This window comes from Rhincodon typus, chromosome 19 (assembly GCF_021869965.1).
Source record: "Rhincodon typus isolate 14 chromosome 19, sRhiTyp1.1, whole genome shotgun sequence".
In the NCBI taxonomy this organism is placed as follows: Eukaryota; Metazoa; Chordata; class Chondrichthyes; order Orectolobiformes; family Rhincodontidae; genus Rhincodon; species Rhincodon typus.
The window spans coordinates 30,630,396-30,645,185 of record NC_063350.1 but is presented as its reverse complement, the minus strand read 5'-3'; the positions used below and the strand labels follow the sequence as shown (position 1 = coordinate 30,645,185).

The 14,790-nt window shown below is 39.6% G+C and overlaps 1 protein-coding gene across 2 annotated transcripts in view; it reads right to left on the bottom strand.

Moving 5' to 3' along the window:
• The window catches only part of prex1 (phosphatidylinositol-3,4,5-trisphosphate-dependent Rac exchange factor 1), a 220,540-nt gene that overhangs the window by 34,427 nt on the left and 171,323 nt on the right, over positions 1 to 14,790 (bottom strand). For both annotated transcript variants that reach the window (XM_020527744.2, XM_048608419.1), the window contains 4 exons: positions 13,423 to 13,584; positions 11,517 to 11,727; positions 1,271 to 1,544; positions 1 to 207 (listed from right to left, as the gene is read on the bottom strand). In XM_020527744.2, the coding sequence (XP_020383333.1) occupies positions 1 to 207; positions 1,271 to 1,544; positions 11,517 to 11,727; positions 13,423 to 13,584 (854 nt within the window). The remainder of the gene's footprint in view (positions 208 to 1,270; positions 1,545 to 11,516; positions 11,728 to 13,422; positions 13,585 to 14,790) is intronic.

Sequence of the window (14,790 nt, the reverse complement as noted above, 5' to 3'; positions counted from 1 at the left end):
CTGTAGGAATCCCTATAACTTGTTGTGTCATGTCCAGAGTCATCCTGCTCTTCCTCATTCACCACAAAGCAGACTCTCTTTGTTCCACAGTGTTCAGCTTTGTCAATATCATTTTCTTCCATCAGAACGGATGGGTGAAGTGTGAGGTCTGATGAACTGTGCTCCGAAGTCTCAGACTGCGCAGGCTCAGTTATTGAGGACAGGAGGCTGCAGACAGACAGAAACAATATTACTGGCCAATCGAAAATAAATGCTTTGCATGTGGAAATAATCTTCCCTTTCTTGGTCAAACCAGCTGGAAATAATCAGCTTGCATTTCAAATGGATTGGGCACCACTTCTTGTAGTTTAATGACACGTGTCTCACAACTTACAGGCAAAAACTGTAGTTCAACATAAGAAAGATTGATTCATATGACTGTCAAACCTTAATTCAGTAAATGTACAAATATTCCATATTCATCAGTTGAACATTGGGGCTTCTTGATGGACCAAGTTCAGAAATCAGAATTTGGAACTTAATTGATGCTTATCCTTTCTGAGTTTAGTATCCTGTTAACTGTGTCACTGGAAATCCTATTGGGCTAGCCAAAAAGTAATTTTTAGAAACACAATACCCAAAGTAGCTCCACAGAAATGGTAGCAAAAGTACACAATACTGTAGAAGAAAATGATCAATTTCTTTCACTGTTCATTTCTGAAGATTAATATATGGTGAGTTTACCATCAAATTTCTGAATTGTTATTGAAAATTAGATTTGTAGTTAGCTGTCTGCTCAGGTCAGTTAAAGCAGTAAATAGCTGCATGAACCAATTGGACCAAATACTCAGAACTAATCCCTAATCTGTTGCATTATCTCACCCAGCAGTGAAACAATGGCTCACTATCCAATGCCACCAGTTAGAAAACTAAAAGAAAGAAAGATTTAAAAGCAGGTTTTGCATCAAAAAAAAAATCAATAAGACAAATCAGCCCAGGATTCGCCGAGCATATTCTAAAAGCTCTGAAGAGATCAGCATGCGCGGAATGATATGGGAGATGAGATTACCTCACAGTTGGAAAATAAATAATTTTGTTTTGGAGTAGGATGGTTAGTGGAGCCAAGAAATGAAAGACAAAAAAGTCATGCAATTCTCAAAATCTATTGTTGCTGCAAAATCATTCAATAACTATCAGGCTATTCATAAGCAATTATATTGCAACAAAAAAATGCTCAGCTTTGCAGAATGATCAATGATTAATACTCAATTCATTGTCACTGATTACTTACACATTTATTTGCATTACATATTGTTTCATTTCTTTCAAAGAATTCTCCAGTTTAATAAAAAGCTGGAAGAAAGTGTACTGAATCTCCAGATCTTCCTGCTTTAATAGAAAACTCAAGCCTCCACTTTCTTGAGACACTTCTCCATTCTGATTAACCAACTCCTCTGGATTCTTCTGTTGATCTATTTCTCCCTCCTCCATTATTAGACACTTCCATTGGGGTGCTGCCATAGTGGTGATACTGTGCCGAGTGTAGTTCATAGGATTTATAATTCCTGCATAAAAAAACAACTTTCAGTGACATTCATTCAGCTATTTCGCCAGCGATAAAAGCACCATTGAATATTTGTTCTGAAGAAGGATCACTGGACCTAAAAAGTTAACTCTGATTTCTCTCCACAGATGTCACTTGACATCTGTTTTTGATAATGAATATTAAACACACAATGAGCAATATGTAAATTGAGCTACATCGATCGCCCAGTGTTGCCAGCCTAAAACGTTGATCCATCAATCTGAGGAATAAATTCTAAATCCAGTTTTGATGGTCAAAATCAGCTACAATCACATAAAGCTTCTGTAACAAGCAGCAAGATGCAGCTAGATGGAGCACAGAATCTATCTGCAGATGAGGAAAGTAAATAAGTGTAAATTCCAAATATGAGTGCAAACAGGTGATTCCAACAATAAGAAGAAACTTTAGTCCCTATCAGATGGATACAGCATAAACTAAATGATCCCTGAAAGTAACTTGTCTATAATATGCACAGAATATTCTCAACATCCTGTCAGTGGCCCAACATTTGCTGTACTAACAACAGCAATTCTGTCACTGCTCATATTATTACAGGGTAAAATTGAAATTCTGATATCTGTTAGTACAAAGGTAAATATGGAATACCAGAAGTTGGAATCAGTGATGTTAAGCTCCTCAATTGGCTGAGCTGTTGCCAAATGGAACCTATTCAGAAATCACTGTAATGATATGATCTTAGGGTAATTGCCTGCTAGTCATGTTCTAAGGGCAGATGAAAAAGTGAGAGCTAATGTATTCAGGATGTGAGATTTTACCTTCATGAGTAGGAAACTCTACCCAACACCTCTAGCTCGGAATTTTCTCATGAACAAATATGAAGCCCTAAGTAAATTTATATTGCAAAATTTTCAATTGTTTCCTTTTACTTGATGTCACATCATTAATAATATGTCATGATTATTCTTCTTCGCCTTGTACAGAACTGGTCTGCTGATTGATCTGTCATCAATACCACAGATATCCATAGAGGATGCAACACCAGATTTGCTCCCCAGTTACTAGAAATTTCCACAGGTAAGTCTATTAAATGTCTCACAGCAACTTATATGCAAGATATTTGGTGCGATGAAATCCACATCTTTTTGCATCTAATTGTACTGTATAAGCCAACAATCTGGGAATATTGTAACATTCAAGTAACTGGATGTTCCAGTGGTTACTACATTTGCCTGTTACAATAGTGGCTGGATCCACACCTGCCTAGGAATAAAGGCAGGATTTGTTGCAAGATTTTCAATAAATAACTCAAAGTAGTTCAAAGGCCACCAATATTAGAACATAAGAGCTAGAAGCAGGAGCAAGCATCTCGGGTCTGCACTGCCATTCATTACAATCATGGGTGATCTCATCTTGGCATTAACTCCACTCTCCCGCCAACTCTCCATAACCTTTCAACCCATTACTAATTTAGAATATGTCCATCTCTTCCTCAAATTTACTCAAAGTCCCAGTATCTACCACACTCTGGAGTAATGAATTCCACAGATTCACAACCTTTGACAGAAATAATTTCTCCTCTTCTCTGTTTTAAATCTGCTATCACTTATCTTAAAACTATGACTTCTTGTTCTAGGTTACCCCATGAGGTAACATCCTTCGTTTATCAACTGTGTCAATCCCCTTTAGCATCTTATATATCTCAATCAGGTCTCCTCTCATTCTTCTAAACTCCGGAGAGTACAGGCCTAAACCGCTCAATCTCACTTCGTAAGACAAACCCCCCATCTCTGAAATCAAAAGCAGTTCAAGGCTTGGAGTCATTTATAGTCAGAGACAATGATAAGCAGCAGTGCAGTTGGAGCTCAGGGAAAAGTTCCAGGAGTCATTTGATAGCTCCGTGCACTTAGAACTCAGGAGAAGTCCTAAGAGCTAGTAGGTGCAATAAATTATGGGAAATAGGATACAGGGAAAGTCTTCGGAGCCAATGGGAGATTTGGGGCATTCAGGAGAAGCTTAATAATTCAATGCAGTAGAGAGTGAGGTGAAAGAAGTCCAAATGCAGGAGTTACTTGGTGCAGCTGAACAAAATTAAAGCTTAGAGAAGCACACACAAAGTCTCAGGTTAGTGAAAGTAGTGGTCCAGGCACAAGCTGAAATTGTATTTGTGAGTAGATGCTGAAGAGCAGTTTCCTGAGGCAACAGGAAAATAACATTAATTGAGATAGTGAACTACCAGATATGGGCAGTCATTGAGGCAATCTACGATAGAGTAGATTTTGAGGGAGTTAAAGCTAGGTCTTTGGAAGAGAAGAAATAGGAATCCCTTGAAAGGTTTTAATGAGACTTAATGATGATCCACAGTGTCACTGACAGCTAATGAAATGCTGAGAAATCCATGGGATCTGTCTTGACCATATTTGTTATTTGATGTGCTCTATGGTGTATTTAATCAGTTTGTCTGTTACCCATAACTACCTCAGCATAATTCTATACTTTAAAATATAAATTGTATATAAATTTGCTGTTCACAGCAAAACGTAGCTCCATGCTTTTATTCTTTGAGTGAATACACAATTCTCAAAAAAACAAATCAAAAATGTAAGTATTAAAGTCCTTTATCCCATCCCTCTTCCGTAACAAAACAAAGTGGATAGACAAACTTTACATTGGCTCTCCATGCTACTTGGAAGCTATTTCTTTGGCTGAAGGGGCAAAACCTTTCAACGTAGCAAAGTTATTCAGGTAGGAGCCAATTCTAGCCACTTTTTCTGGCAGTGGTATAGTGCTGCACAAAGCTGGTGTAAGTTTGTATTGGAAATCACATTCCCCTCCCCTGAAGGTTCATTGCTCAAGTTTGTGAAGCCATTCAATAAGATGATGGTTCATCTGCTTGTGTTTCGAATTCCACATTCCCGCCACATTCCACATCCCGTCCTTGATTACCCTGCCTAACAAGAATTTAGCTACGTTTGTTTTAAAAACATTCAAAGAGCCAGCCTCCACTACCTTTTGAGGCAGAGTTCATAAATCGATCAACTCTCTGAGAAAAAAATTCTCAGCTTCATCCTGAAAGGGTGATCCCTAATTTTAAAACCTACTTCTGGACAGACTCATGATAAAGACTTTTTTCCACATTAACCTTGTCAAAACCATCAAGATCATATTCAATCAAATCAGCCTTCACTCTTCTAAAACCAATAGAAATAAATCCACGTTATCCAATCTTTCACTCGTTTCAGATAACAATCTAGTGAACCTATTCTGAACTGCCTCCAATAAGGAGACCAAAACTACACACTGTATTTGAGATACAGTCTCACCCATGCCCCTCGACCTGAAGCATAAAACTTTTTCATTTGTGTTCAATGCCTCTCATAATAAAGGACAACATCCCCAGGAGTCTTCATGATTAGGTGTTAGAACATAGAACATAGAACATTACAGCGCAGTCAGGCCCTTCGGCCCTCGATGTTGCGCCGACCTGTGAAACCAATCTGAAGCCCATCTAACCTACACTATTCCATTATCATCCATATGTTTATCCAATGATCATTTCAATGCCCTTAAAGTTGGTGAGTCTACTACCGTTGCAGGCAGGGCATTCCACGCCCTTACTGCTCTCTGAGTAAAGAACCTACCTCTGACATCTGTCCTATATCTATCACCCCTCAATTTAAAGCTATGTCCCCTCATGCTAGCCATCACCATCTGAGGAAAAAGGCTCTCGCTGTCCACCCTATCTAATCCTCTGATCATCTTGTATGTCTCTATTAAGTCACCTCTTAATCTTCTTCTCTCTAACAAAAACAGCCTCAAGTCCCTCAGCCTTTCCTCATAAGACCTCCCCTCCATAACAGGCAACATCCTGGTAAATCTCCTCTGCACCCTTTCCAATGCTTCCACATCCTTCCTATAATGCGGCGACCAGAACTGTATGCAATACTCCAAGTGCGGCCGCACCAGAGTTTTGTACAGCTGCAACATGACCTCATGGGTCCGAAACTCAATCCCTCTACCAATAAAACCTAACACACCGTGCACCTTCTTAACAACCCTGTCAACCTGGGTGGCAACTTTCAGGGATCGATGCACACGGACACCGAGATCTCTCTGCTCATCCACACTACCAAGAATCTTACCATTAACCCAGTACTCTGTATTCCTGTTACTCCTTCCAAAGTGAATCACCTCACACTTTTCCGCATTAAACTCCATTTGCCACCTCTCAGCCCAGCTCTGCAGCTTATCTATGTACCTCTGTAACCTGCAAAATCCTTCCGCACTATCCACAACTCCACCGACTTTAGTGTCATCCGCAAATTTACTAATCCATCCTTCTACGCCCTCATCCAGGTCATTTATAAAAATGACAAATGGCAGTGGCCCAAAACAGATCCTTGCGGTACACCACTAGTAACTGAACTCCAGGATGAACATTTCCCATCAACCACCACCCTCTGTCTTCTTACAGCTAGCTAATTTCTGAGCCAAACCGCTAAATCACCCTCAATCCCATGCCTCCGTATTTTCTGCAATAGCCTACTGTGGAGAACCTTATCAAATGCTTTACTGAAATCCATATACACCACATCAACCGCTTTACCCTCATCCACCTATTTGGTCACCTTCTCAAAGAACTCAATAAGGTTTGTGAGGCACGACCTACCCTTCACAAAACCATGTTGACTATCCCTAATCAAATTATTCCTTTCTAGATTATTATAAATCCTATCTCTTATAATCCTTTCCAACACTTTACCCACAACCGAAGTAAGGCTCACTGGTCTATAATTACCAGGGTTGTCTCTACTCCCCTTCTTGAACAACATTTGCTATCCTCCAGTCTTCTGGCACTATTCCTGTAGACAATGATGACATAAAGATCAAAGCCAAAGGCTCTGCAATCTCCTCCCTAGCTTCCCAGAGAATCCTAGGATAAATCCCATCCGGCCCAGGGGACTTAGCTATTTTCACACTTTCCAGAATTGTTAACACCTCCTCCTTATGAACCTCAATCCCGTCCAGTCTAAGAGCCTGTATCTCAGTATTCTCCTCGACAACATTATCTTTTTCCTGTGTGAATACTGACGAAAAATATTCATTTAGCGCCTCTCCTATCTCTTCGGACTCCACGCACAACTTCCCACTACTGTCCTTGACCGGCCCCAATCTTACTCTCGTCATTCTTTTATTCTTGACATATCTATAGAAAGCTTTAGGGTTTTCCTTGATCCTACCTGCTAAAGACTTCTCATGTCCCCTCCTGGCTCTTCTTAGCTCTCTCTTTAGGTCCTTCCTGGCTAACTTGTAACTCTCAAGTGCCCTAACTGAGCCTTCACGCCTCATCTTTACATAAGCCTCCTTCTTCCTCTTGACAAGAGATTCAACTTCTTTAGTAAACCACGGTTCCCTCGCTCGACCACTTCCTCCCTGCCTGACAGGTACATACTTCTCAAGGACACGCAGTAGCTGTTCCTTGAACAAGCTCCACATTTCAATTGTGCCTAGCCCCTGCAGTTTCCTTCTCCATCCTATGCATCCTAAATCTTGCCTAATCGCCTCATAATTGCCTTTCCCCCAGCTATAACTCTTGCCCTGCAGTATATACCTATCCCTTTCCATCGCTAAAGTAAACGTAACCGAATTGTGGTCACTATCACCAAAGTGCTCACCTACCTCCAAATCTAACACCTGGCCTGGTTCATTACCCAGTACCAAATCCAATGTGGCCTCGCCTCTTGTTGGCCTATCTACATACTGTGTCAGGAAACCCTCCTGCACACATTGGTGCTGCACACTAACTTTTTGTGGTGCATGAGCCAGAATATCTAAATCCTTCCGCGCCTTGGAATTCTGCAGTCATTTTCCGTTAAAGTAAACTATTTCTTTATTCTCCTTCGTAAAGTGAACAACTTCATATTTTCCCTCATCATACTCCCCCAGCCAGACTTTTGCCCCCTGACTAGATTGAGATTATAAAGTATGAAGGGAGCAAGTCGTGGGCTAGGGCGTAGTCCCAAGTATGTTTACAAGATTTTGTGAACTTTCCATTGGAATTTTTGGATTTTCCCTCCGTCAGAAAATATAACAGCTGGAACCAACAGCCAGGAACCCTAGCTGTAGGTCTCTCAACTGATAGTTTGAATTTCCTGCACTTCTAATCAGAATTGGTCCAATTAACTGCCTGACTCAGACAATAACAATGCATTTATGCCTGGCGAGGCTGGTTCTGTTCAGAACCATGCAATTTTCAACTTTTGAGAATTAACTCCAGGTTGCAAGAAAAGGGAACTGCTTCTGAAAGAAAAACAGCATTTAATCAATCCAATGTTTAATAATATGGATAAGTTTAATAATTTTAATTCACATGATTTGTCTTTGAGTAGTCTTTTAGCTATTATTCAATATTCAAGATTATGTTCAATAAAAATGGCCAGTAAAAAGAAAAAAAACTCAACAAGATCATATTTTCCCCTGACAAAAATTTACTTGAAATCATATTTTCCATAAAATTTGATCCTTAAAAAAAGTTTTCCATTTCCAAGAACTGTTTCAAAGATCATTTTCATTCCTACACATGTACAATTAACAGGCTGAGGATGACTATTTTTCCCTATTTTTCAAGATTTATTCAACAACTGAACATACATTTTTGCTGCAAAATATGGGTATAAATCTTACCTTCTGCAGAAAATTTCTGTGGGCCTGGTCCACCATTCATTAAATCTTAAATAAAAACTGAAAGAACTGTGGATGCCGTAAATCAGGAACAAAAACAGAAGCTGCTCGAAAAGCTCAGCAGGTCTGGCAGCATCCGTGATTAAAAAAGTCAGAGTTAATGTTTCGGATCTGGTGATCCTTCCTCAGAACTCATTAAATCCTGGCTGATTTGCATTTTAACTCTACTCACTACTCTGGCTCCACATCAATTTACATCCTTGTCTAGCAAAACTCCACCAATCTCAGATTTAAAATTACCTATAACATATCAAATTTTTATCACCTCTGCCTTTCCCATGATCCAAGATCCAAAGTGTTCTTTCCAAGGGAAGCAGTGATTTACTTTTACATGTTTTGATTTTGGATACTATATTTCCTACTCATAATGCAGTCTCTTCTATATTGAGAAGATAAAACACAAGCTAGAGGATGGCATTATTGTAGATCTCTAGTCATTCCACAAGGGTGATTCACAGCTACCAGTCATTTGCCATTTTGATTCTCCATGCCACTCTGGTCTTAGCTTGTTTCAATAAAGCTCAAATGCAAGCTCAAAGAATTGTTTATCATATTTTGATTCAGTGCTCTACAACGTTCTGATAACACAGTACACTAACTTTAGGTACTCCCATTTTTTTGCAGAGATCGGGTACTGGTAATAGGATCATAGAAATGATACAGCGTAGAAGGGGGCCATTCACCCCATCTTGTCCACGCTGACCCAAAAATGCCCTTTCTAATCCCATCATCCTGCATGTGGCCCTGCAGCTTACAGCACTGAAGGTGTGGATCCAGGTGCTTTTTAAAAGGCATTTAGGATCCCTGCCTCCACCACCAACTCAGGCAGCAAATTCCAGGCACCTGCCACCCACAGCATGGAAAGATTTTCCCCACGTCCCCTCTGATCCTTCTGCCACTAAGATTGAATCTATGATCCCTGATTTTTGAACTTTCTGCTAAGGGAAACAGGTTCCTCCTGTCTATCTCTACCCCTCATAATTTTGCATACCTCAATCGTGTCACCCTTCAGTGTTCTCTGTTCCATGGAAAACAACCTCAATCTCTCCGATCTCTCCTATTAGGTACAATTCTCAGGCCAAGGTAATATTCTGATAAATCTTCTCCGCACTCTCCAGAGCAATTACATCCTTCCTGTAATGTGGTGACCAGAACCGCACACAATACTCCAGTTGTGGCCTCACCAATGTCTTATACAGTTTCATCATTGTGTCCCTGCTTTTGAATTCAACACCTCTGCCAATGAAGGACAGTATTCCATATGCCTTCTTTACAACATTATCTACCTGTACTGCTAACTTTAGGGATCTATGCACTTGCATGCCAAGATCTCTCACTTCATTTATCCCTATCAATACAGTCCTGATTATTGTGTATTCCTTTTTATTATTTGACCTCCTAAAATGCACTACCTCACACTTATCAAGAGTTGAACTCCATCTGCCACTTTCCTACCCACTCTATCAATATATCTACATCATTTCAGAGCTTATAGCTATCCTCTACATTATCCACCAATCCACCTGCATCATTTTGCAGCTTACAGTTCCCCTCTACACTCTCCACTTCATGGTCAATTCTTGTGTCTGCAAATTTCCCAGCTGAGTCCCCCATATTCTAGTCCAAATCATTAATGTATAAAACGAACAGCAAGGGTCCCAACACCAAGCGCTGCGGAACACCACTTGAAACAGCTTTCAATTCGCAAGGGCAGCCATTGACTAATACCCTTTGTTTCCTGTAACAAAGCCAACTTTAGATCCAATTTGACATATTACCCTGTATCCTGTAGGCTTTTACTTTTTTGACCAGTCTGCTATGTGGGACCTTATCAAATACCTTATGAAAATCCATGTAGAAACATCCACTGCACTACCCTCATCAATCCTCCTTATCAATTCCTCAAAGAATGCAATCAAATTTGTAAAGCATGACCTTACCTTAAAGCCATTGCTGACCATACTGTCTAGTCCATGTCATTTTAAGTAACAGTTTATCTGATCTCTCAAGATTGGTTCCAACAATTTCCCCACAATTGAAATAAGGCTAACTGGCCTATAATTGTTTAGTAATGTCCTATGTACCTTTCTTAAATAAAGGGACCGCATTTGCATTCCTCCAGCATCTCGCTTGTGTCTAGTGAGGTTTGAAGAATAATCCTCAAAGCATCTGCTACTTCTCCCTGACCGCCTTGAACATCCTAAGGAACAATCCATCCAGCCCTGGTGACTTCTGCCATCACCCACTGTTACTCCCTCCCTTGCTACCCTAGCCCACGTCCGATCTCTGTAATTGTTTTAAACCTGTCACATCGCTAACTTAATTCAGTTCTGTTGAAAGGTCATCAACATAGAATCTTTACTGTTTTTTTCTCCAGATGTTATTTGACCTATTCAGTATTTTCAACATATTCTGTTCACAGCACCATAATTAAACACCTAAAACTGGGAACATTTGGCACAAAGCAGACCAGACAAGATCTGATACAAATTGAATGAGGAACACAGACTTGGAGCACTTTTATCACATTTTGACTATATAGGCCATTTCAAAGTGCTAAATGAAAAGGTAAAATTGAGTTGGGACAACAGAAGAAACAGGAAGAATAAAACAGGCTTAAATTGAGAGCACAAGTGTATAACAGCTCCAGGATAATAAAGGCATCTTGATCTACCATGTATAGCTAAATAAAGAAGATATTCTAATGTCAAGGACAACTAGGTACAGCTGGACAAAAGGAAGAGATAGGTGTGGACAAGTTTGTAAGCCAAATGATGCATCCTTCCAGAGGCTCAATGCAAAAATAGTTGGGTGCTACTCAGCGTTACAAACCCAAGAGGACCCATACTTAATCTCTATTTGATTTAAATACTAACAATGAAAACAGTATGCATTCTATAATTTGCTCATCAACTGGCCACCAGAGAAACTAGAAATCATCTGTTTCTGATCATTATCTAGTGACGCCTGCTGGAAAAGCATCAAGTGAGTGATTATATCAGATGAGAATGCGATCATGCATTCTGTTATCAGTCGTTAACTTGCTGCCGTTTACAATCTTGATTTGCGAAAGCGAAAAGCAAACTTAGACTGGTACTAGAGGACTGTCAACGTTATGAAACTCTAACACAGATCACATTTTCGTCACATGTAATGAAGTTGGTCAATGAGGTGTAATTCAAATCATTCAACAGGAATTCATGTAGTCATAAACTAAATAAACTGAAATTTTCAGATAATAATTTTCTATTACCGTGATCTTGTTCCAGGCCGAGGAAAGAATTTTTTCGACCAAAGCGTATGCTGAATGATCTTCCCAGAGAGGTAGTACTTTTTGGACAGGATACTTCAATTACATTAATATGACAGTTGCTTGGACAGAAGTCAGTGCAGTCTAATGGGTGTAACTTGGGTGAAGCTTGCTTGAAGGAGGGCCATGCTTTATTTTTCAACTCCTGGGCAAACTAAAGACAACCACAAAGAACAGGATTTAATAAAAGATACCATTGTGAACGTTATCCACATGATTCCACAGCTTCCAAAATTTAAACAGAAGATAAACCACGTACTCATCTTGAAGATGCCGGGCAGTATGTACAGACAGCACTTCGATGATAAAGAATTTAATTCCCTTCAGTTCAGAATTGAGTTTGTTTATGCACTTGACTAGTTTGGTTGTTTTCAGGAATTAACTATTCAGCCACTATGTCTGTGCCAGTTCTTTCAAAGATCTATACACTAAATTCTATTCCTATGTCATTGCCAAAATCCTTTCTTTTTTTTTCCCAAATATTTTTCAACATTAACTTTAAAAGAAAACATGAATCTGCTTCTACTGTTATGTCTGATAAAAGGGGCTATTTTTGAGTAAACCTTCTTCCATAAAATGAAAGCATGGAAAATCATATTTTAGGTACTAAATGGATAGAGCAGCATGTAGTTTATTTTAATTGGGGACATTGTTCTTGTGCAACAGTAATTTTAAGAATTTATAAAGATTTCCCCAGCTAATTTCAAAAAATGCTTTTACAATGGCACTATAGTTGGCAACCAAAAGACTTTTCTTATTCCAAGATGGCAGCAGAATAGAGCTCCTGTGCCAGAGCTCATCCACTCTTTTTAATTTCTCGCTTTTTTTCTATTTTTAGTTCTTTTTCTCTACCTACCATCTGAAGGGAGCTCAGTCGTGGCAGCAGAGGCAGCGACAGGAGCAGCTGGGGGCCCAGAGCAGGGATTTTGGTGGTCAGGCACAAGGCAGTTGATGTGCCTGGGTAGAACTTTGATGGTCAGTGGCATCGCAGAAGTGGCTCAAGGCCCAGAGCGGCACCAGAGTTGAACTCTGGCAGCCTGTGGCAAGGCAGCTGGTGAGTCTGAATGGTGGTCAGTGGCAAGATGGCAGCATTGAGGCATGACGATTGAGAGATCGAGCCCAGCGCAGGGGAACAGATCGAGCCCAGCGCAGGGGAACAGGTCGAGCCCACATGGGGAAATCCCAGTGTGAAGTAACTGCAGGACCATGGCTAAAGAAAGACTGTAATTGGGAACTTTTAATTTTATTTCTTATTTTCTACTTTATACTGACAAGAATTATAATGTTGAACTTTTAACTTATGCCTTTATTTTTCTACTTTTTACCTTGTGTACCTAGGTCCCTTATACCTAAGATAGTGCTATGAATGATGACATTGTAAACTTTTCACTGTACTTCTGTATCCCAGTGCTTGAGTCCACGTGACAATAAAACCTAATTCTAATTCTTATCTGAACATATTGCAACATTTTCTCTCACAATTAGAATGTGATCCCCCAAATATTGGTGAAAATCTTGCAGCCTCACGTAATGAAAATAGACTGTGCGTTACAATAAATGGGCGGCCTTTTAGTGTTCAGAGTGAATGAGAAATTTGCTTGGCTGTAAATCGACACATTCAGCTCGAGGCATCAATACTATAAAGAAGTTAATTAACACATCTCCAACCAAAGCCAAAAACAACTTTAGGAAAACTAAAGCAAAATCAGAACAAATACAAGAAGTTTTTTAACTACACTGAACAATGATAAGAATGTACCATTGCAGAATCCATAGAAACTGATACTTCAACTAATCAGATGTTACTGGTCATATTCTATAATTTAGCAAACAAATTTGTTATATCTACCTTCAAATAGTTGGAAATTCTGTGGCCAATGGTATCGAGCTTGGTCTCACACAGATGGCTGAATTCCAATTGAGGCTTAAAGATGAGAGAATTCCTAGAAGATATCAGTCCTCTGCAGTTCTTTACAAACTGACGGTCATCTGCTGCTAAAGCTTCCAAAATCTAAAATAATAAGTAACGTCAGTTAAGAATGTATTTCAAACAATGAAATAATGTTCTTTAATATGTTTTCATTATAAACATGACACATAATAGAGTTCTTCTTTGCCAATAAACAAATGGGATTTCCCTATTTATCAATCAAAGCCACCTCAGTCAGCAGGAATATAACTTTAGCTGGCAAAACTTGAAGGCAATAGGATATAAGCAATTGCAACAAATATGAAACAATCTGGCAAGACCATCAAACTCATCCATTTCCTCACAGAATGAAACCACATGCTAAATGCTAGTGATACTAAATTCCAGGAGGGTTGCCAATGTTTGTTGGACATGTTCCAGGAGTTTTGATAACAACCTGCTGTCTGAAATGTTACTGTAGTTATCTTGTAAAGGTTCGGCTCGTGCAATGGAGTGTCTTTGCTCATGGCTTTGCATCAGCAGCTGCTGTGCAAGAACTTGAGAGAAGCACGATCAAAATTGGGAAAGGGAGTTGCCGAATATTGGTGGGTGTGGGGGAGCCAGGGATCATGGTGGAGAAATCAGAGGTGGGAAGATCTTTGATTCAAACAATACCAAAGAGTAACTCTATGAAATGTCATCAATAATTGAGGAACAACACTGCTACCATTCAGACTCCCTTCATGACAGAAACAGAATAATTTACCAACACTGAAGGGAGACTGGAGTGATTAGGGCTATATTCACTGGAGTTAAGAATGAGGGGTACAATTTCTTGAAACCTATAAAATTCTGACAGGACTAGATAGGGTAAACACAGGAAGGATGTTCTAGATGATTGGAGAATCCAGAACTGGGGTCACAATTTAAGGATGTGGGATAGGAACTTAGGACTGAGATGAGAAGAAATTTCTTCACCTAGAGAGCAGTGAGCCTGGGAAATTCTCTGCCACAGAAAGGAGTTGATGTCAAAACAATGAAGGTTTTCAAGAAGGAATTAGATGTAGTTCTTAGGGCTTATGGGATCAAAGGCTATGGGGAGAAAGCAGGAATAAGTTTCTGAATTGGATGATCAGCCATAATCATATTGAATAGTGGAGGAGATTCAGTGGGCTGAATGGCCGATATCTGCTCCTATTTTCTATGTAATCTCATGCCTAATAATGTTTACCTTGTAACGACCCTATGCAGCGAATAAGTTTTTGGCCATTTTCACAGAGCACCTTGCCTCCAGATTAGCATAGCATC